General features: G+C 37.3%; 1 protein-coding gene across 23 annotated transcripts in view; it reads right to left on the minus strand.

Annotated features, from left to right (window-relative positions):
• TRPM3 (transient receptor potential cation channel subfamily M member 3) overlaps window positions 1-22493 on the minus strand; it is an 846268-nt gene that overhangs the window by 252285 nt on the left and 571490 nt on the right. For all 23 annotated transcript variants that reach the window (XR_012072024.1, XR_012072026.1, XR_012072025.1 and 20 more), the window contains 2 exons: window positions 8340-8553; window positions 5154-5278 (listed from right to left, as the gene is read on the minus strand). Coding sequence is in view for 6 of the 23 variants with exons in the window: in XM_031677181.2 (XP_031533041.1) it covers window positions 5154-5278; window positions 8340-8553 (339 nt within the window). In the remaining 17 variants the exon portion in view is untranslated. The remainder of the gene's footprint in view (window positions 1-5153; window positions 5279-8339; window positions 8554-22493) is intronic.

A 22493-nucleotide genomic window follows, 5' to 3' on the forward strand; every position in this document is an offset into this window, starting at 1 on the left:
GACTAGAATTATCAATCAGTTGTGTTATTAAACTTTATTTACCTTGGCTTAAAATATAAAATGACATCAAAAGAACACTTTCCAATTAAATGTAATAATTCTTAAAGATTATACAATTCTGGGAATAAATCTATAGCTCAAGGAAAATAAAAGATATCATTGAATGTCAAGAAAATTTAATAACCACATAAGATGATGTGTTAGAGATCTACCCAAACACAATTTTCATCTTCAAGTTAAAATGAAAAGTGTTTTTTCTTGTGATCATGTCTAGATTTTTAATTTGACATGTGTTTTTTGTTAACCTAAATGTGGGAAAAGACAAATGATAGAAGCTTCCAAACTGTTCAATTACCTGAAACAATTCTGGTCAGATTGTTTTCTAAAGCAACAATCTAAGTCTGAAATGAGTCATATGAAAATCACAGTTCATTGGAAGTTCTTTCTTGACTTTCCACTGGTGACGCTTTCATAATAATCATTCCAGATCGAGAGCATTTACAGATAAAGAAAAGGGCTCTGGTTACTCTCACTGAGTCTACTTTTGAGTTCAATTTACAGGCATAAGATATCTTCCAGTATCTCAACTAACAATAAAAATATAATAGCATTAACTATTTTCTGTAAATGACTTGGCATACTACTAGTTAAGAGTATGGGCTTTGGAGACACTAGATCTTGGCTCTAAACTTTATTTAGTTTCCTTATGGGATAATACATATCTCAGAAGGCTAATATATGCAATTATAGAGAGCTTCTTCAAATAAGAGTTCAATAAATTATAATAACTATTATTATGATTATGTTCATAGAAGCGTATAAAGATAGAGCAAGTGTTTTCATAGTCCACTTAGAGATGAAGACATCAAATCTTACAGAGTTTAAGTGACATGTCAATGCCTCATGTTCGTGCAAAGTATTATGTTAGTGGTTAACAAGAAACAAAGAAAACAATTTAATCCCCATTTCTGAGGAGTTTTAATTAAGTTTGTGAAGTAGACAGTTGTGAGAGAATTATAATCAGGGATATGACATCATGGATGAAGTCAGGGAAGATGTCTTGGTGGAAGGGAGACTAGAGCTTAGTTTACTAAAGTGTAGGATCATGGACTGCCATAGAAGAAAGGGGCAGTAGGAATAATATGGAAAGTTCACAGAGGTGGAGTTGCTCTTGAGAGCTGAACAATATTCATTTTCAGGTCTAATGGCAGGACAAAAAATTTGTTACCATCTCAGTATTCACAGCATTATTACTCATCAAAATCTGTTGTTTTGATCTATTAATTGAAAAATTTGGCTAAACAGAGTTGAAGGTATTTAAATGTAAAGAATCAAGGCTAGTTCTATCACTCAGTTGGGTGAATCATGCATCTTTCAAAGATGTTAGAGAAGGGCCTGTTCTGCTTTCATGCTTCTTTGCCCCATACCCAACATGTAGAGGCTTCACCATCTACCTCCCACCTCGAGTTGTGGCATAAGAAAATAGTTTCATATTCAGATGCCTGGTTTAAAAACATCCCCTGACTCTAGTCACAATAGTATGATCAAGCTCCGTAACATGAATAGAGATGAAGTTGTGGTAAAGTTGTGAACTAGATAAGATATATTGCTATATTTTTCCCATTATGTTTATTTCCCCTGAAGCCTGAATTTCACTATGGCCAATCCATCTTCATCCACATTTACAGAGTACCTTCTTTGTGTGTGACTCTAAGTTGGACTCTGGAATCCAAAGATGCATGCCTTGTAACTTTAAAGTTTAGTTAAAAGGTAAGACTTGAAGGGAGGTAAATGCTTCAGAATATCTAGAAGCAGACCTTAGGGCAAATTAATCTTTCTTCTTTATTTTTAGGGTGAGTATTTACCTTTATGATCCCATTTCAAAGAGATATTCCAATTCTAAGATGAACAGCAACTGCAATGTCAATAAAATTACTCTAGTAGTACTTGAATGTTCAGATTCTAAAATCTAGGAGACAGTGCCACTGAAATAAAATAATCTAGAGTTTCTATCAATTTGTCAATAAAATTACTCTAGTAGTACTTGAATGTTCAGATTCTAAAATCTAGGAGACAGTGCCACTGAAATAAAATAATCTAGAGTTTCTATCAATTTGGATATAAATCAACAGTAATAAAGTATCTGGCATAAGATATGGGGCCTTTCTTTTATCCTTGTACTTTTATTTATTTCAAGTAAATTTACCATATTTCCCTTGACATTTACTTTGTGCCACTTCAGTCTTACTCTGGAATATAGACATAGACTTGACCAAAAATGCAACAAGCCTATGTTTTCAAATGATTGCATTCTGATAGAATTCTGCAGTGGTAAAGAATTTTAATAATGTGTTGGTTGTTTTTCTCTGCTACCTGCCTGATACTAAAAGGTTTCTTTTTTGATGTTTATTACATATGAGTTTGTTTATATAAAATGGAAGAAAAAGGATAGAAGGCACTAAAATAAGCTAGCTATGAAAATAGTTCTAACTACTTCAGAAGCTTGCCAGACAACATTTCTACTTGAATGAATTTTCAGGGGATTTTCACCAGTAGTCACCAATATTTCATTCAAATACTTCTTTTTATGAAAGCTTAACATCATATTCCTTTTTAATTATCACATTAGAGTGAAAAACACATATAAAAATGTCCCTCAAACTATGTCATAAATCTTGTACAACAAAAACAGCCCTTTTGCATGAAATAATTTACAACTTGAAAAACAAACTCTACCATCATAAAAGAGCCTAAGCAATCTTAGGTATATTCTGGTTCCCCAATTTTGAGGGGGAATATGCCAGAGTGGTTGAACTTCAACAGATCTTGGTCAAAGATTAACTGGAAAACTAAAATATAACCGTTTTCCCGGTGCTCTCTACAAACTGCCAGTTCTATTTCCTTTTCTTGGTCTCCCTTGGATCTCACTTGGGTCTTTGTGAGCCGTGGCTTGCCTTTATTGACCTCTGTGAGCAGGGACGATGAATGTGCACATTTTACTGAATTTATGTGTGGCTTTTTCTGCCCTCTACACTGGGATTTTCCCTGGGAAGGCAGACTGTGTAAGTCAGTCCCTTTGGCACAGGCACACATACGTTCCTATTGGCACAGAACTGGTGAGAAACACAGGGAGAAAGAAAAGGAGAGTGAAAAAGAGGAGCCTGAAGGAGGTGGCATCAAAGAAAAAAAAGCCAGAATTGGAGGAAAATGAATTAGGGGTGATTCCTCCTACGCAGCAAGGCAAGAAAAGTATTGTGTTTCTGAAATCACGTGGAATTAGGAGACAAACAAAGCGACACAGAAAGGCAGTAGGCCAGCACTCTCTACAAATGTTTAGGCAACTGAGGTAATTATATAGTCACCCTATCTTGAATAAAGGAAAAAACAGCTTCCATTTATTCATAGTTCATCTGAGTGAGAAAGGTTCCAAAATGCCCCCGCCCCAAAAAAGTTACAAGTTTCAAGAGAACTGGAACTATGAACATTTAACAATGACTACAGAATCATCACACTTTAATCGTTAATTCATCTGTTAATGAAATGAACTACCAGATGTTTTTGGTACTAGGGGCATTTTAACGTATTCTAATTCTTTAAGAACTCTGTTTGTTCTAGTTCACAATCGATATATATTCAAAAGCCAACTTGGAATCTAAGGCAAGTGTTAACCCAAATATATTCTATCAAAGACTAGCCCCAGGTACGCTGAAAAAATTAATATTACTTTCCTAGTCAGTTCTGCCAACTTAACACTTTGGGAACTGCTGTTTGAGAAATACGGTTTGTGTGTGATATAAAACAGCAAGTAAATTTTAGTCAAGAGAACATTATTACGCTGATAACACCATCTCATTCCTTATTCTACATATTCTGGATAAATTAGTGTTTTTACATGTAATTTGGTAGTATATATAGGGGACATTTCTTTTCACTTAAAATGAAGGTTTTGAAAGATTCAAAGAATGTTTGTTTACTGCTTACATTTCATGATATGTGATTTTTTTTAATTCGAAGTATTTTGCACTGTGTTAAAAAATTGCACATATTGTGTTGCACTCAAATAGAATGGTTTCACTATATTGCCAAACAATAGAAGAAACAGTTTAGGACCAGTTACCTCTCAACCTGTTTGATTTTTTTAGAAAATTTTTTGGTTCAGACAGACCTCATGCTACTTAGAAAAAACTACTAAGTACATTTATTATACTCAGTGGCAGGTCTAGATTGAGAAGGGAGGATTGTATTGATCTGATATAGAGAAGCACTGATAAATAATGACTAAAATTACTGGGAAAAAAGAAATGAATAATGCATGGCAATCTGTGCACACAGTTTAACTTAACTCCTATCAATGGAATTTCAGAAAGTATTACCTAGAGGAAAAGTGGTTGTTAGTAGGAGAGAAAAACCCTGTAAGGGAGGTTGGGAATGACTTGTTTGTGGTTTTCAACAAATAAGCAAAAAGGAGACCCCAGAAGGAATGGAAATGAGGCTCAGAGAAAATAAGACCAAATTCTCTTTGGCAAAATTATTGATTGATTGGTCAGTGTGTGGCTCTGGACATCAGAAAAAGGAGATGATGACACCCTGCTGAGTTTGGTCAAGGGCTTCTGAGTAGTTCCAGAGGGAGTAATACAGATCCCACGATGCCCACTGCTCACCCAAGCATTTAGCAAGAGAAAGGCCAACCAGGGAAACCCAAGTCTGAATGGGAATAATCTCCCTCTGCAGCCTCCTGATCTGGGTGAAGGGCACTGAAATCATAAAGAAGCTGGAGACCTGGGTGAGGAGAGTCCTCATTTAATATATCAGTCAATGAGTTCATGCTGTTAATTAATCTTAACATAACTGTGCCAAGAGAACTTGCAAAATTTGATGGGTGGTAAAAGATCACTGCTTGATTCAGACCAAGAGGGTAGCTGACAAGTCTTCCTTAGGATGTTTCTTGATCATGAGAATTGACATGGAGTTCACATAGAGAGATTCTGGAAAATAAATGGCTTCCCATTAACTATTCCTAATGTCAGTTTCGTTTTGGGAAGTGGGGACTGACAAAGTAGTCTAACGTGCATATTTTGAATTCTAATTTTATTCTACTCTTTTAATAACATCTTTATGAGAAGTCACATTCAGGGGCAGCCCCCAGGACTTACATCTCTTCCAATCAGGTCCTCCTGGTTTTCCACAATTCCCCAAGGGGCGATACCAATGGTACATATCTTCCCTCTAGACTTAGATGCATGGTCTTTCAAGGCATCTCCAACGTGACGAATAACACCTATAAGAGGAAAAAGAGAAGTATTACTTTTGCCTTTTAAAGCAATTACTTTCTATTTTTCTAAAGGAAATTATGATAACAGTCTTTTCCTAAATATAAACACTTTACACAAACTACATGTGTTTAGGAGAGAACATAAAGTTGGAGCTCTAATGCTACATACATTTGCTGGACTTGTACATGAACACTAGCAATGCATTTATTATTCTATCTCATATGAAAAAATGCATACAATGCCTATAAAAAATAAATACAATTCTTTAAACTTAGAGAATCTTTTTCTTGTATTACAAGCATAACGATGTGTTAGTATAGCTAAGGACTAATAGCATAACTATATCCTATAAAAGCATCATATGTAATATTATATTAAATCTACATCACGGTTTGTGTATGAGTTAGGGTCATTCAAGTAGAGTAGTTACTTAGCTCAGATTTTGTTCATCTTGATTTCACCTTCTTATTTATGGACATATAAAGTGGAGACTCTGCTTGTAAAGAAAATGTTGATCTATTCTGTGGAAAATTCATGTTAAAAATATATAAATACACCTTTTTATCTTCATCATTCGAATATTATCCCATTCTGTCATAATGGCCTCCTCCATCACCATGAGAGAGGAAAGTCAGTTTACTAGATGGTGGGGAACCTACCTCTTGTCTTTTTCTAAACCATTTAAAGAAGACACAGTTTCTAATCTTTCAAATTCCCTCTCAAGTGATCACTTTAACAGAGGATATAAAATATATTTTCTAAGTAAACATGTTTCCACCCATTCTTCAAGGAAAAAAAATCACACCTCATGCTGCCTCCTATATGAAACCTGAGTTGGATTGGATTTCTTCACAGTTAAGATGAATTAACAAGGACTGCAGTTTATACATTTTGAATAGTTCAGTATGTCACTTCATAGTCTTCTGTGATTCATAACTGCACGTGAGGCTGTCTCTTCTCAGAGTAAAATTCGTGGAGCAGAAGGTTGGAGGTCAGGGTTGCACTCTCTCCGTGTGCTTCAGGTGCCAGCACAACATCAGGGCTCAGAAACCGTGTACTCAGCTAACAAGCACACAAAACACACTAGGCAATTTAATCATGGAGCGTATGAACAGACATGGGCGAAGAACTCGATTCTGCAATATTCATAAGATCAAATGGAAAGAGCTTTCTTTAAAGAAATCAAGTAACAGAATAGTGTAAAGAGCCACTAATCCGTGTTGAGCTATGCTGGGAGTGTTGAGAAGAACATCAATTTCACTTACTAGTTTATGTATGGATCTTCCAAATGAGAGTACTGATAAAGACAGACAAACACAAGAGTAAAGCTGTGAATACTAGCATTAAATTTTTTTCCTATTTATATGCAAAACTCCTTTAGGGGCCAGTCCTGGACAAGAAGTTTAACTTCATGGTAGTGCCTCCCTCCATTGGCCACAATTCTACCGATGCCTCTTACCCAAGCTGAGTGTGCCACCATGGGAACCTCACTTTGGGTACTAGAGTGAATAGAGTGAACACTATGCCTGGAGAGAGGCAGAAGTGAACCTTTTGGTTTACAATATTTATGCTATAAATTCTTCTGCTACTGGATGCATTCCACAAAAGAAGAAAAACGATAAGCAATGTTCCGAGTTTTCTGAAACAGAAGATTGATTAGAATTTCTTTAAAAACCTTTGAGTTGGTCTCCGTACAAGGTGCAGGTTTTGCCAGAAAAGCGAAAAACTGAATAATCATAGGTGAATGATGCCTGCTAAAAGCTGTGAATAATGGGGGAGGGAAATAGCTCAGTGGTAGAGCACATGGTTAACACACATGAGGTCCTGGATTCAATCCCCAGTACCTCCATTTAAAAACAAACAAACAAAAAAAGCTGTGAGTAGAAGTTGGAGCTTAAAGCCTGAACAGCCATGAGAGAAAACTGCTCTGTAGATATTTGATTACTACAAAATAAACAGTAAAGAGTCAGTTGAGCAGGTCACTCTAAGATGTTAGCTGAGACACTGAGTCAGGGTTTCACATGACAAGGATGAGCACAGGTGATGTGCAGAGTTCACTGCAGAGATGAGCCTGTGGAGTTGTGTGCTGAATGTTCACAAATTCTAGGTATTGCAGAGAATTCTGAGTGCAGATCTTGCTTAAACACTGTCTAAACTACAAACAAATAATAAACAACATTGAGCTAAAACTTTTTTAAAAATAGTTGGTGGAGGGTTGTTTAGGATGCCCCACCAACCCCAGATGTGCCCACCTGTGCAGACTTTTGAGTCCTGAAACAAGTTTGACTGAACTTACTGCAGCATTAACTGTCTCTTCCCATTGGCACTTCTGACTCTGGCTGGGGAAATACGTCAAAACCAATTTACAGGCATCCATTCCATTATCTGTTGTGCATTCATAATGTTCTGCAGGTAAGTGCTTAACTCTGAGTGCATTTGTAAGAATTGATTTGACAGCTTCCCTGGATCACGATATAGAAACTCATTTGGCAGGCAGAAAAAACTGTTTGGAATTCAGAACGGGGTGTGTCTTCTGTTAGTGCAGAGTTGAATGAAGGAAATATTTTAAATAATAAACACATACTACTCCAGACTTTGCTGTCACAACATATATATTGCCGATGGAAAAGGCATTTTGCAAAAATTAAATGCTATTAGCATCAAACTTGAAATCACTTAAAGAACAGAGGCAGAGTCTCCAATTTAGAGCAAAAGTTAACCCTTAAAAAATTATTGGATGCCTCTTTGGCAACCTGAGGTACTGAAAATACTCTTGAAATTCCATTAGTCATGTTTACGGATTCTATATAGTCAAGTATTAAATACCACAATCTGTTTCTTATGTGTAAGCAATTCTTCTTGGTTGAGAAATAACATTAGAGTTATGTAGGTGGAGGAAAGAGAGAGAATCACTGAGAGGAGAGATAACCTTTAAGTGCGGACACAGAGGGCAGGTGGACAAGGTGGGGTCGGGGAATGTCAATATATTTAACCTTCGGAGAAAATTATCTTAGTCATAACTTTCTCCTGGCCTCACATTGTCCTTCTCTGCCCCACTTCAATTACCTGTGTTAACCCCTCCAGTGAATATCCATGCTCCGGTTGTCATGGCTGCTTTGATGAGACCTTTCCCAAAGACTTGCTTGAGTTTTGGCTGGAGTTCAAAATTCTGCAGGCCCCCATGGACGGAGATGAGAAGCTTGGGAAGCTCCAGCTGCCATTCCTTGGTCATCAGGTGTAGGAGAAGATCAGGCTTTGTATCGAAAGATACTCGCACATACTAGAAGAAAAACGGCCATCGATTAGGGAGACAGGGCGGGGCTGGCTGGGGCTGCTGCTCTCTGTTGATTGCAGTGATATGTGTAGTGACTTGAAGAAAACATCTCATAAGAAATTAGATTTTTTTAAAAGGGGCAAATTGATTACTTTACCAAAGGAGTCTTCATTAAACAAAGGGATCACTATTTTAAAAAGGTTTTCTTGAAATTGTGAATGACTACAAACTTTAAGATAATTTAACTTCTAAAATGCAGTGTAAACACAGCACTCCCTGGAATGAGTTCTTTGCTCAAAGGAAATCATATTTATATTTTACCGATCTTCATATTTGTGCAACAGTTCAAGTGTTGCTAATATTTTCAATATAAGTAAACCCTTTATATCAACTGGATCTCGATAGAACTGTTCCTGTGACCCTATTATTTTGAGACTTTTTGAAGAATTCCACAGTTCTACATAATTTAATGAGAATTTTAAAATAAGGTAGCAGCTGGTTATATTTATTTAAATCTATAATAACTGCATACCAAATGTTTTCTTTACCTTTCAAAGAGAAGTGACAAAAGGCATGCCAATTATTCTTGTAGAATAGTTGAAAAAAATTAAAAAAAATTAAAGTGTACAGCAGATATCAAGGGTTTACCAGAGGCAGCTGGAAATAAAGTTATGACACATCATACAAATAAAATACTATAAATATATATAATGATAAAATCAATATAACCACATATATAGATATCCATTTAGGTCTCAGTTTCATTATATAAAGATTTTGTCTCTAGCTGAAAACAACTAGAATACTGGGCAAACGTACTTGAACGCCTTTGAAATGCATGGCTGAGTTGGCATGAAAAGAAGGAATATTCAGATTCCTAAACCAAGGGAGGTTGGAACCTCAGGAGGTAAGGAAATACCAAGGCAGACTTTGGCCCTGAGGGTTTCTTCTAAACCGTGGAAGAGCTGGAGCATCTGCTTTTATAGCTTTAGCAGTGTGAGGGAGTCTAAGGGGAGACCCCACACAAAGCTGGGATACTTCAAAGGGCTCCACTCTCAAGTGTAAGCTATATTTAATATGTTGGGAAACGTAAATGAGAAGCTTGAATATATAAATAAGAGACCAGAGACTATTAAAAAAAAATGCCCACATACATTTGAAAAAGAATGAAAACTGAACTTTTAGAAATTAAAATGTAATAATTTAAATGAACAATACAGTGGATAAATGAAACTAGCCATCAGACATGCTAACTATAGATTCAGAGAAATAAAGCAGATACAACCTAGAAAGATAAAAGAATTGAAAACAGAAGAAAAACTGAGAACTTTAGAGGAGATAACCAGAATTCTAGATAGAAATTAAAGAGACCATCGGGAAGAGGAAATACTTGAAGAGAGACTGGCTGGAAATTTCTCAGAATTATTAAAAGATACGAATTCTCAGATCCAGGAAGCTCAATGAATCCTAAGCAGGATAAATAGAAGGAAACTCCACCCACAGACGTCTCATAGAGCACACTAAAGGGAGGGGGAATGTCTTTCCAAAACAACTAGAAAAGAAGACAAATCACCTACAAATAAATGGTCGTTAGACTGAAGGCTTATTCTTCAAAAGTGACAATGGAGATCAGAACAGTATCTTCACTGTGCAGAGAAATGAGCTGTCACTGTAGAATTCAGCAAAAATATCTTTCCAAAATGAAAGCAAATGATAGACATTTTTCAACTACCCAAACTGAGAAATGTACCTCTATTAGATTTCATTCAAGGAAATTTTAAAATACGTGTAGGAAGCAGAAGTTACATGATCCCAGATGGATGATCTGGGATACAAGAGAAAATACTAGTCAAGGACATTAGCATGTACATGGTAAATCTAAAAAAGTATTGGTTGTAAAATATGAAATGATAAGAGTGTCTAACATATGGTGGAAAGGGACAGAACTAAAGCACTATGTAATATAAAAAAAGGGCTAAGTTAATATAGCATATAAATTAGGGAGTAGTAATCAGAGTTAAATCATTTTAAAGTCTATATATTGTGTGGGAGAGAAAAGTATTGATTAATTCTGGAATTTGTTAAGTATTAATGTTGAAGTTGCATAACCACAAAAAGAGCAGACTGGCATGTAATCATACAAACATATGCTTTTAGGTATATAAATAATTAGAGTTATCCAGGAGATGACAGTTTATTGTACCATTTTTGGTTCTGGGAGACCCCATTGTTGAAGAAACCTCAAAAATTGTACGTCAACTTTTTTTGTTAAAGTATATTTTAAACATACTTAGCTGAAATGTGAGGCAAAACATGCAAAATATTAAAGTAGCTTGATAAAATAAGCAGCTTTGTCAAGAAATACCAAAGAGCTAAAATTTCCCATACACCAAAGCGGTGTTAGAATCTAGTAAGTTGGTTCTATATTGATTTGATCTACTTGGCAAAAATCTATTCTAAAATGGAAAGAGTTAAAGGCTGGCAATTTATATCAATTAGAGTTGACAATATGAGAAAGAGTATATTTTATGCACAAACTCTTGCACAGAGGGCAATAACTTTCAGATACCTATCAACAGAAATCTTCAAAAATGATGTGCACTTTTATGCCATGCCAGGAGGCCTGGGGCTGGAGAGAGGATATTGCAGTGCTATTTCTTAAATAAAAACTTCTTTATTATCTCTTTATTGCTATATGTATCATCTCATCAAATGACTGCTTATAAGAAAACTAGCTAGATAATGAATGCAGTATAAAAGAATAAAATATTTTCTGTGCCTGTACACTGAAATCATGCTACTGAAGTAGTTAAAATTTAGTGGCTCTACTAGATTAAACTTGTATCATTTAGATTAATTCTAGAATTTATTTAGTGAAATAAATTTTATTCATTTATTTAGAATTTATTTATTTAAAATTTATTTAGTGAAATAAATTAGAACCGGGATTCAAAAGGCCTCCAAACTATACAAAGCAAGAAGACATAGTGTAAGAGATGGTAAGAATTTGCTTTGCAAGTTGTTGCTCTCTTATTCAATAACTTTAATATATCACTCACTTATTCCTGCAAAAAGAAACCCAATTAAATAAGGACCCACATTTTTCTAAGGTGAAATATAAGTTATACTTTTAAACACAGAAAAACATCTGAAGTATAAAGATACTTCTAAAATTATGTGTCCCTTGCAAGCCTAGATATTAGTTCCTAACATTTCTGAGGAGTTATAAAGTGCAGCTCCAGTGATTAGGGAAGTACTATGAGAATAGTACTGTGTTTCGAAGAACAAGATAAATAGTGTGATTATGGCTTTTGGAACTTCAAGTTGCCTCACTGAGCATCCCAACTTGGACATTTATTTCATTCTGCCACGTAAATAACATGAGATACAGATATGCATACATTATTAACTTACATAGTGTGAAGAGAGAGTGCAATTTATACTAAATCACTACAGAGATTGTATAATGATTTCAGTAAGTTTAACGCAGTTAAATAACATATTATGGAGTTCAATTACATATAGTAATTAATAACGATAACCTACATGCATTTTTAGGAATAAGTCTCACTTGGTAAGTAATTTGCTTTGGGGTTTCTAAAGTTACATAAACAATTCACCAATAAGGAACCAATTTACTGATCATGTGAGCAGTTCACTGGAAAATGACCAACAAATCTACTGATCATGTTAAAATTCCTTCTGAACTAGTCTAATCTTTTTCCTAGTTAGGAAACTAAGAAAAGTTTGCTTGATACTTGTTACTTAGTTAATAAGTACTCCAATAGGGGAATGAATGAATGACCTTAGATCACTGGGTCTCAGCTCTCCGTCTTACAGAGGAAGAAACGGAGGATTTCAGTGTCTGGTCTATGTAAACTCACGTTGTTATACGCTGTTTTTTCATATTTCTCTCAGCTCCCAATTTCTTAACTACTGAGGAATTCCCCCCCCAAACCTACAACCAAATCCCCTATATTTCATGCACATATATGCTGTTGGCTTTTTATGTGTCATTTCATGGACTCCTCCCAATAATGAAAAGGCTGGTATCATCCACATCTTACTGAATGGGGACAGTAAGTTCAACAGCTATTAAGTGATGATGACAGGATTCACACCTCAGGTCCTTGCTCTTGACCTCAAAAACATAAATGCCTCCTCTCTCCTTACTTCTCCTTTTCCTTCAACTACAAGCAAACAGTCTGCGAGTCCTGATGATCCATTTCTCAGACAGTGCTCTCAACTGCGCCTTTCCCTTTATTGCTTCAGTTGTAATGAGATTTGGAAATGTTAACCACTATATATAAAAATAGATAAAAACAAATTTCTTCTATACAGGGAACCATATTCAGTATCTTGTAATAACCTTTAATAAAAAAGAATATGAAAATGAATGTATGTATATTATATGCATGACCGGGACATTGTGCTGTACACCAGAAATTGACACATTGTAACTGACTATACCTCATTTAAAAAAAAAAAAACAGAAAAAAAGAAATGAATGTTCTTTACTAGGATGTCAGTTTGAGTTGTGACAATAGTCCTCAAGGCTTCTCTAAGCCTGTGCTCTGCATAAGACACCAACAGGCAGACTTCCGTCCCTAATTTCTTTTTTTTTTAATTGAAGTATAGTCAGTTTACAATGTTATATCAATTTCTGGTGTACAGTATAATAGTTCAGTCATACATATACATACATATATTCCTTTTCATATTCTTTTTCATTAAAGGTTACTACGAGATACTGAATATAGTTCCCTGTGGTATACAGCAGAAACTTGCTGTTTATCTATTTTATATATAGTTGTTAGTATCTGCAAATCTCAAACTCCCAATTTATCCCCCCAATTTCTTTTTGATCATATTATTTCTCAATTCAAATTGTTACATCATATGTAAACTCCCTTCCTGCCTATCTCAGCCCCGACTATTTGGCCTTACTCTACTTATTTAGAGACATTTCTCCACTTCTCTCTGTATTTGGTTAATGCTAGTCCCCAAGTCCTAAGAAACCCAGCCCCCCACTTCACCTACATAATTCTTCTCTTCCAATGGCTTTTACTGACTTTTCCTTAGAATGCAAGCTATGCTGCCACAATATAACTCTCAATCAAATCTTGTCTAATATATATTTTTTCTGGTTGTTTCTTGCATGTGTCAGTTTTTCCCCATTTGCAAGATGTTTGAGGGGAGGGATCATGTTTGACTTCACCAATGATTTTGGATAAGCCTTTCAGTATCGGCTATGATGTAGTTACAATCTTAGAAATAAAAGAGAGCTGAGAAATGTCTTGACAATCATGGGAACTAGAAACCATCTATGTCAGTTCTTCTGCTTTACAGATGAGGACACTGAGACCCAGGGAAGGGGAGTGACTGGAACGTCAGAATTAGCTCTCTAATAATTCACTACTCATCTCATCCTTTATAAAAGCTACTGTTACACTGTGCTTCTCAAGCTTCAACATGGAAAACTCTCCTGGGGGACCTAAAAAATGCAGGTTCTGATTCAGTAGGTCTGAGATGGGAATTGAGGTTTTGCATTTCAAACTTGCTCCCCAGGGACCACATGAGTAGCAAGGATGACAACTCTGCCTCAGACCAAAGAGTCTAAGTGGTGTGTCTTGTGTTTATCATTGGGCCAAAGGGAAGAAAGAACATTTAATATTTTACACGAAAATCGAAGAAGAGAATGGAGGAAATACTGTAAGAATTACTCAGGCCACGATAAATAGGAAAGTGCAGCCACTGGTAAATGACTCAATTCCAACTACCTAATTCCTTTGACCAGGACGAATTCTTATACAAAGGAACACACGATTAACTATAGCCCACCCCTGGTTATCCAGAAGCTGATAAATAACATAAATACTGAGTGTCCCTGGTGCTTTGATGTTGGCCATTATTTTAGATTTATTGTGTCCTCCCTTGGAGAATAAAAGATAAAAAAGAGAGTATTTAAATTAATCAATTTGTTACCTTTTGTCATGTTATAGTTTAGCAACTCAAGGAAGTGGTTTAGGGATAAAAGAACAATTAAAACTATGGGATAAAATAACCCTTTATGATTACCTGGAGATTTCAATTTTCAAATTACATTCTTATACCCTTAAAAATCAGGTTATTCAGTAAGCTCTCCAGGGGCTTGTGATATAACATCTAACTCATGTGCCATATCAGCAGCTTCGAGGTCATAGATGGTTGTACCCTGAGCAATTAATCAATTCCTGCTAAATGGTCAGTGTGATTTGAAATTAGGAGCTATTTTTGGTTGTCAAGATAAGCAATTTTGACTGTTCACTTGTGAGCTCATTAATTGCTTACAAATAGCAAGAAATCTTCCTAATGTGTGTACTAAATTCTGTCACCTGGGCAGTGCTCCGATGTGGTGATGCGTGCTCCCAGGTGCAGATTTCCTAATCATGGGCAGCATCACACTCTGGCATCAGACACTCACAATGGAAGACGTCTGATCAACTTGAGACCCTCCCCTGTGAAATGAGAGTGATCGTGACTACCACACAGGACACTATGAAGATTAAATTGTGGGAAATGGCTGGATGGCAGAAAAACCAATACATGTAAATTGAATAATAGTTATAAGCACTTACTTTATTAATGACTTCGGCATACAACAGGGTCTTAATAACTTGCCTTTAGCTCTTTTGTGTGCCTTTCAAACTAGCCCTTTGTTTCTCAACTCTGAGTTACCTGGGAAGTGAGTGGTGCAAGTGTCCATCTTTATAAACAGTACTGTCCAGAAGGAAGATGCTACCTCTTTTCTGGGCTACCTGTCCTGTCCCTCTCCCACAGGCCCTTAGGTCCCTAATTTTAATTTCTAGAAATAAATTGAGCTGCCCACGCCTGCACTTCCATCATTAGTGCCACTGTCTGGTGGCAGAAAGCCTGTGTGATGAGCTAATGAGATTTAGAAAAGCATCTAAAGAAGACGCTGTATAAAACGGAAGTTAGCTCTACTTGAAGCTGGACTATTTGATCAATTCTTAGACGCTTTGGAGGCCAACGCACACTAGCATGATTTTCACAGGAACGTGAAAATTTTGAGTTCCAAGCCACATATCTACAAATGAAGTTTTGTAAGTGAAAGGACAGTAGCAAGCCAGAGCTCTTCTTTTGTTTGAATGAGAGGGTGCTTTGGTAACTAAATTTCTTTTTGTTCAGCAGATGATTTAACTGCAGTTTTCCCTAAAGCCACTTTACCTGCCTCATCATTAGAAATGTTACTAGTCATTTGCCAAAGCACTATTCAACTTTACTGTGGCCTCACTGCATGAAACTGCGAGCTCACACAGGGGTTGCCAACCAGACAGTGTCCTCTTTATAACATCCAGGCTGGGTGAAGGATGGAGAGTGGGGAAGCAGCCATTACTGCTTAGAACAGGCTAGGGCTGTTGAATTTTAAAAAAAAGAATCTTCCTTTGGGATCCTGAGCTTAAGCTGTCATCGAGCAATTTGGCTCTGATAATTAATCAGTCACCTCTTTAGCCCTGCATGTTTACCCACCTCTTTTACCCTGCATGTTTAAACGAAAGGTAAAATAACTACAGAACAACAAATTTGGCCACACTCGTGGAAACGGTAGATGACAGATCATCCTAATGCTCCCTGCAAAGCCGTCTTTAATTTTTGGAAACAATCAACTGGTATTTGTAAGCAGTGCTTGTTCTGAGTCATGGAACAACTACAGCCAAATCTATTTTAACAGGATTTTTGATGCCTTTCTTCCAAGCCTATAGTGGGAAATTTACCCTATTCTCCTAGTAGTTGAGAGATGCGACAGCCATCACTTTACTTTCTAATTCTCTGCAGCCCCACATTGAACGAGCACTTTTAAGGGAAGCTGTGGCCGGGGGAGCATGCCGCAACGGGCTGCTGAGACAGCTATGCTGGTGCCAGCTTCCCAGGTCCACAGAACCTTTGGTTCTTCAGCAAGTGCTCAGTGCTTCTGGTAGTTCAACACGTGCAACAGCTCCCTGGGAAGAAGATACTTGGAATGCAAATGTAAGGTGTCACTGTTATTGGATTCCCAGTTTGATGACCCACAAAACTCTGGGAGTGAAAATGCCATTGTCATTTATTTCAAGTTGTTTTTGTGATTCTTCAATATTAGATACCAGGTACTTTCAGGTGATGGATGCTGATAAGCCAAAGCTAAAGGTTTAGAAATAATATAAAACTTCACTGAGCGTATGACCAGGTTGCAGGGGGTACTCTATGAATTTTCTGCCAGAATTATTTTTGTGTAAAATTTTCTAGAGGCAAGATGGGTTTCTTGAAGAGGGATCGTTCTTTCTTCTTTATAGGCCTATGTTTGAGATCAGAAATGTAAGTGATATACTCTAGTTTTGTCCTGTTTCAGAAAGGCTTTCCAAAGGTACTGCCAGTTCAATGGGCTAGAGGTTAAAGGTGGAAACTGGAAATTAATAAAGCAATTACAAAACTCCTCAAAAACCATACCTTGCTATATAAAGCTGCTTAGTTAGCCATAGTCTAGTGATCAGCTATCTCATTTTGTGAAGTGGGATTTCCTTAATTTTGTATTCAGTGTGTGTCAGTCAATGATTCTCAGGTCAAATTTGCATAATGCAAAAAAAGACAATTTGTTAAAAATCAGATTTAATCCTAAAGCATTTTAAGAGAATAAAGTTGCAGATGCAATGCTGCTGACAGCTTCCCCACCCTCCTGAGTATCTCCCTTTCAACCTTCCCTGCTCTCTCGCACGCCCTCATCTGCAATGCTCAGAGAAGGAGGCTTGCATCTTGGCTGATTCAATAGTTAGAGCTCTAAGTGTGAAAATGAGGCATAGGAATAATTCCCTAAATTATATGAAACCTGTAATAAGGGGCTCGACTTGATCTAATAAGCAGAGTAAACAGCAAGAGAAAACCTGAAGAGAATTATGTGGGTGATTTGAGAAGTTTAAATACGAGTCCTTAATTAGGTTATACTTACCTGGTCCATAAGTCAGCTCAGCATTAATTGGAAGAGATGATGAGTAAGCAAATAAGATTCTGTCTAATTAAGTCCAGCATTACTCCCTTTTTTAAGTAACTTAACAACCTCAGCCCCAGATGAAGAAGGGTCTTTGAGAAAGGACCCAATGTCTGCTGTGGGGTCATCTTGCCATTGCTCTCTAAGACAGTTTTTAAAAGTTGCCTGGAGCGCAGTCTAGTAAGATAATGCCTAAACCAGAGTTTTAGTGTCTTAGTATCTTCTTACTTGGACCTCACATTCTGATTTTTAAGACGCATCTGAATGAAGTACCAGGTCGTTTAAAAGCCCAAGAATGGATTTTGTGGGGCATGCCATTTGGTAGGATGTGGCTTGGTGGAGAGAAGAGGAAGGAAGGAGAATCCTTCCCTCACTGTCAGCTTTGACTATCTTCTTCCTGTGTCACAATTTCTCAGTAAAGTATGAGAGATGCTGGTTTCACTGCTATTTCACTGAGGTCTGTCAAATTGAGGAAAGAATACCACAAAGTACCACAAAGGGCTCAGAAAAAGGTTCCACTAACCTGGGATATAATTTTGCAAGGAACCCTTCCTGCTCACTACTTTTGAATTTAATTAACCTCATCAAGTATTAGTGATTTTATAATTCCACTACGAAGTTTTCAAAACTCTTACACAGAACTACAAGCATAAGAGTAATTAGCTTCCTTTCAAAACATCTACTACAGTCTGCACCTGGCATACATGACAGAAAAGAAATGGAACTGATGGAGAGTCCTAAGGATGCTGAGTTCGAGAACTATCTTTGTCAAATTATTGGGTGACTCTCAGAAAATAATTTAACTTCCTGGGCTCGAGGTGCCTCATCTATAAAATAGGTGAAGGAATTGGTATTATTTAGTATTTTTTAAACCTGGCTGAACAGTAGAATAACCAGGCTAACTTTTAAAACACTTTGGAAGGCTGGGTTCTATCCTAGACCAATGAAGGAGACTCTCTGGGACTGAATCCTGGGCATGGGCACTTGTAGTCGCCCCACAGGTTATTCTGAGCCTCCAAGCAGAGAATCACTGAACTGATTCCCTCAAGTGTCTTTGGTGACCAAAGTCCTGTGACGTCTATGTGGTAACACAGATACATATCCGAAATTCGGTTCTCACCCAGCCCACAGCATTTTAATAATGAGCCTCTTTTCTCCAACTTTATCTTCTACCAGACTTTGTCAGATTCTGCCTCACATTTTGTCCAGACCACACTGGCATTTTGAAGACCCAAGTGCTTCATTTGGGGCGATCTTGAGGGGAAAAGTTAATGTTAGACCTTATTTAGAGAAAAAAATTAATGAAGGTCAAAGTTAATCTGCCCTCTAGAATTTTTCACCACTTTGTTAAAAATCATTTTAACTTTCAAATATTCTTGTCAGGAGCAGGGGACCAAAGATGTATTAAGTCAGTGGACCGGTTTCACTTCAGTCTTGGTGAATCTTTAACCATGCCTTCCCCGTCTAAAGACTGGCACTCTTTAACTGACAGCAGTTGCTGATTTCTCCCTTTGACAATCTGCATGCTGGAAACAATAAGAGGTGAAGAAGGTGCAGGCTGGCACAAAAGGACTGTCCCACCTGATAAAACAAGACATCTGACCTATGGATAAACCCATCCCTTTGTCTAGACAGGAGAATCAGAATAATTAAAAGGCAAGTATCCAAAGTGGACAGAATGTTCTTTGTGTCTGGATGAATAGTGGGGACTTCCACTTGTTAAATATTGGTAATATTGTAATAAAAAGGAAAACTGGTCCTTGTTTGGCAGGTTAGACTCAGAAAGGACAGTTTCCCCTTGAAGTGACTGCCATGAGACAGTCTCGGGTAGGAGAGACTGGTTTCACGGGCGTGTGACCAGCCCAGTCACACTGCTTAGAAGGGCAGTGCTTAAGGTTTACGGCTCTGCAGTTGCTGTCCCGAAATTCTTGACAAATTTTCCCTTGAATTTGTGTTTTGTAAATGAAGTCTGATGGGGCAACGGAGCATGTGCAGAGGGCTTGGAGCCTTGACTCCATATGTGGTTCATGGTCCCACATCCTGCCTCCTGCTGCCTCCCCGGGACAGGATCTCAGCCGCCTGCTCCTCCTCTAATGTCCTGGCCAGCCTACCTCCCCTCCCCAGACCTGTCTGCAGCAGCCCACAGGGCAATGTTCCATCATCACCTTCCATCCCTGGCAGAGACCTAGGTGCATTAATTGGAAGAGATGATGAGTAAGCAAATAAGATTCTGTCTAATTAAGTCCAGCATTACTCCCTTTTTTAAGTAACTTAACCACCTCAGCCCCAGATAAAGGGTCTTTGAGAAAGGACCCAATGTCTGCTGTGGGGTCATCATGCCACTGCTCTCTAAGACAGTTTTTAAAAGTTGCCTGGAGCCCAGTCTAGTAAGACAATGCCTAAACCAGAGTTTTAGTGTCATAGTATCTTCTTACTTGGAGCAGGGGCAGCTACATTAATTGGTTTAACCAAGACTTTCTAACTAGGCAGAGTGTGAGCGTTTAGATATAATTCTGTTATGACTTAAATATTGCGTATTTTGCTTTATCGTTAAGTGTATCCTTAAGAAAAGTCATAACATAATACTAATTTAGCTTAGATACTGTTCTAAGCACTTAATATATATATTGACTCATTTAATCCTCGCTACAGCCCTATAAAGTAGGAACTACTATCCCCATTTTGCAGGTGAGGAAACTAAGGAACTGGGAAGTTAAATAAATTGGGCCAGATTATAAACCAGTAAGTGACAGGCCAGACTATAAACAAAACAACATAGCTTCAGATTCTGAGCTTAACAACGAGGTGAAGGAATCAGAACCTCTGGAATTATCTTAAAGGGTTAACTGAAAAAGTATGATTTGACTTTCAAAAATAATATACCAAGATATGCACCCAACTATATGTTCTTCAAATTATTAATCAAAATGTTAAAAAATTTCAGAGTCTGAAGCAGATAATAATGATGTTAGTAGTAAAAATTGCAGTTAAAATTAATTTTACATCTAGTATGTGTCCTGATACTGTGCCAGATGACTTACATATGTCATCTCATTTAATAATTATAATGGTAGTATTGTTATTCCTAGATAACAGAATAAATTACTGAGGCCCAGAGAATTTAATTAATGTTTCCTGTGTCACACAGCAAATATATGATGGTTCTGGGATAAATCTGGACTGTCTGAATCCAGAACTTACATTCTCTACCATCAAACTGGTACTCCATTCTTTTAGAATTTTTCATGGTGGAAAACCTTATCTTCTGAGAAGAGATCTGATTTTTAAAAACTAGCAGGAGCCATTTGTGACTAAGCCCTAAATTTTTTCAATTTCAGGTACTTGAGATCAATTTTTTTTATTAAAAACATCATTTGAAGAAAATGCAGAGTGTTTTTTTCTTATGATCTATAAACAGTCTGAAATCAGTCCCAAAACAGGTTCTATGCACTGGTGGCATCATGACCATTAGAATCTCTGCAGGTGATGACTTTGGCGGAATGCTCTTACTTCTGAGCAAATTTATGCTCTATATTTGACAGACGCTGCATGTTAACGAAGGAAATTATGGCTGGAAGCTTACCACATGCCTCTGGGCTTGTGGCACCATTCAAGCACCCTCTGAAGTCACTGGGGATACTTCTCTACAATGATGACTGCCCACTGAACCATTTCTTCACCTGTAGTACTTTTCTTATAAGGAGAACTTGCAATTACTTTTAACGCATGATTCCCCAGGATCCACACTGTATATGGCTCAACCCCATACTGTGAATGGGACTGTGCTGAGTTGGGGATCCTTGATGATCCTGTGTGGGCACGTACATCCCTTAAGTGGATGAGAAAGTTACCAAATCTCCACTTCCCTTGGTTCTGTCCAAGACTAACTAACCCTTTCTTTGTTTTCCCAGGCCTTGCTGGGGGTTGCATATAGCATCCTCCTCTTTCCAATATATTGCTCAGAATTAATTTTCTTAGAGAAGAACTGTGAGAATGGCTCAATCAGCCATTTTTGGTGAAGAAAATACTGCAGTGGGAAGCAAGGGGTGGAGGAAAAGGGAGGCGAAAGGAAAGAGACAAGAGAGGTGGTTTTATCGCACATTTTTAGACTGTAACTGGTGTGAAGTGACTTCCCTTGCATTTTGCAGTATGCTTCTCTAAGCAAAATTTCCTCTCCAAACTCAGAAAACTCTGTGGCATGCCTGAAAACATCCACCTCCAACTGTTCCACCCTCAAATAATTCTCCCTCTCTCGACAGTTAGAAGCAAGCTTGTTGGAATACGGAATTTCTAGAATTTCCAAAAACATATGGTAGACTTTCCTCCTGGCAAAATCTGTCAGCCAAGTAGGGAGAGGTCCCTGATGAAATCTGAAATTTAGAGATGATGACTCTTAGAAGGAAAATCTCTATATTTCCTAATGCCTCCTTTCCAAAAAAATGCTTTTCACATGGAGTTCTTCTACTGAGAATATTACTGAACACAGCTGGTTGAAGAAAAAGCACTCAATTTGGATGGCAAGATCTCTGTTAGAACACAGAAGGAAATAGTCTGGGATGATCATTTCTACCTTGAATTGAGAGAGATGCTAGTTACAAACAGAACGAAACAGAGACCTAAAAGTAAGATATTTTTTACCAAAGGAGTTAGAAAAACATGTCTGAATGGATGAGACCCAGAAAGTAAAATAATAAAGTCGATAACTACAGAAAGATACTTGTTATTATTATTAAAAGCAATAGTTTCTGTGTATGATCTCATATTAACTACTTTAAAAATCCTGGGAGGAGGGTTTTCTTTCTCCATTTGATAGAAGAAGAAGAGAGATGCAAAGGGGCAATGTAATTGGAGCAGGTCCTCCAACCAGGAACAGGCCAAATTGCGATTAGGCCCCAAGACTAAACCTCCAGCTCTTCACCACCCCTTT

Source organism: Vicugna pacos, chromosome 4 (genome assembly GCF_048564905.1).
Source record: "Vicugna pacos chromosome 4, VicPac4, whole genome shotgun sequence".
Taxonomy (NCBI): domain Eukaryota; kingdom Metazoa; phylum Chordata; class Mammalia; order Artiodactyla; family Camelidae; genus Vicugna; species Vicugna pacos.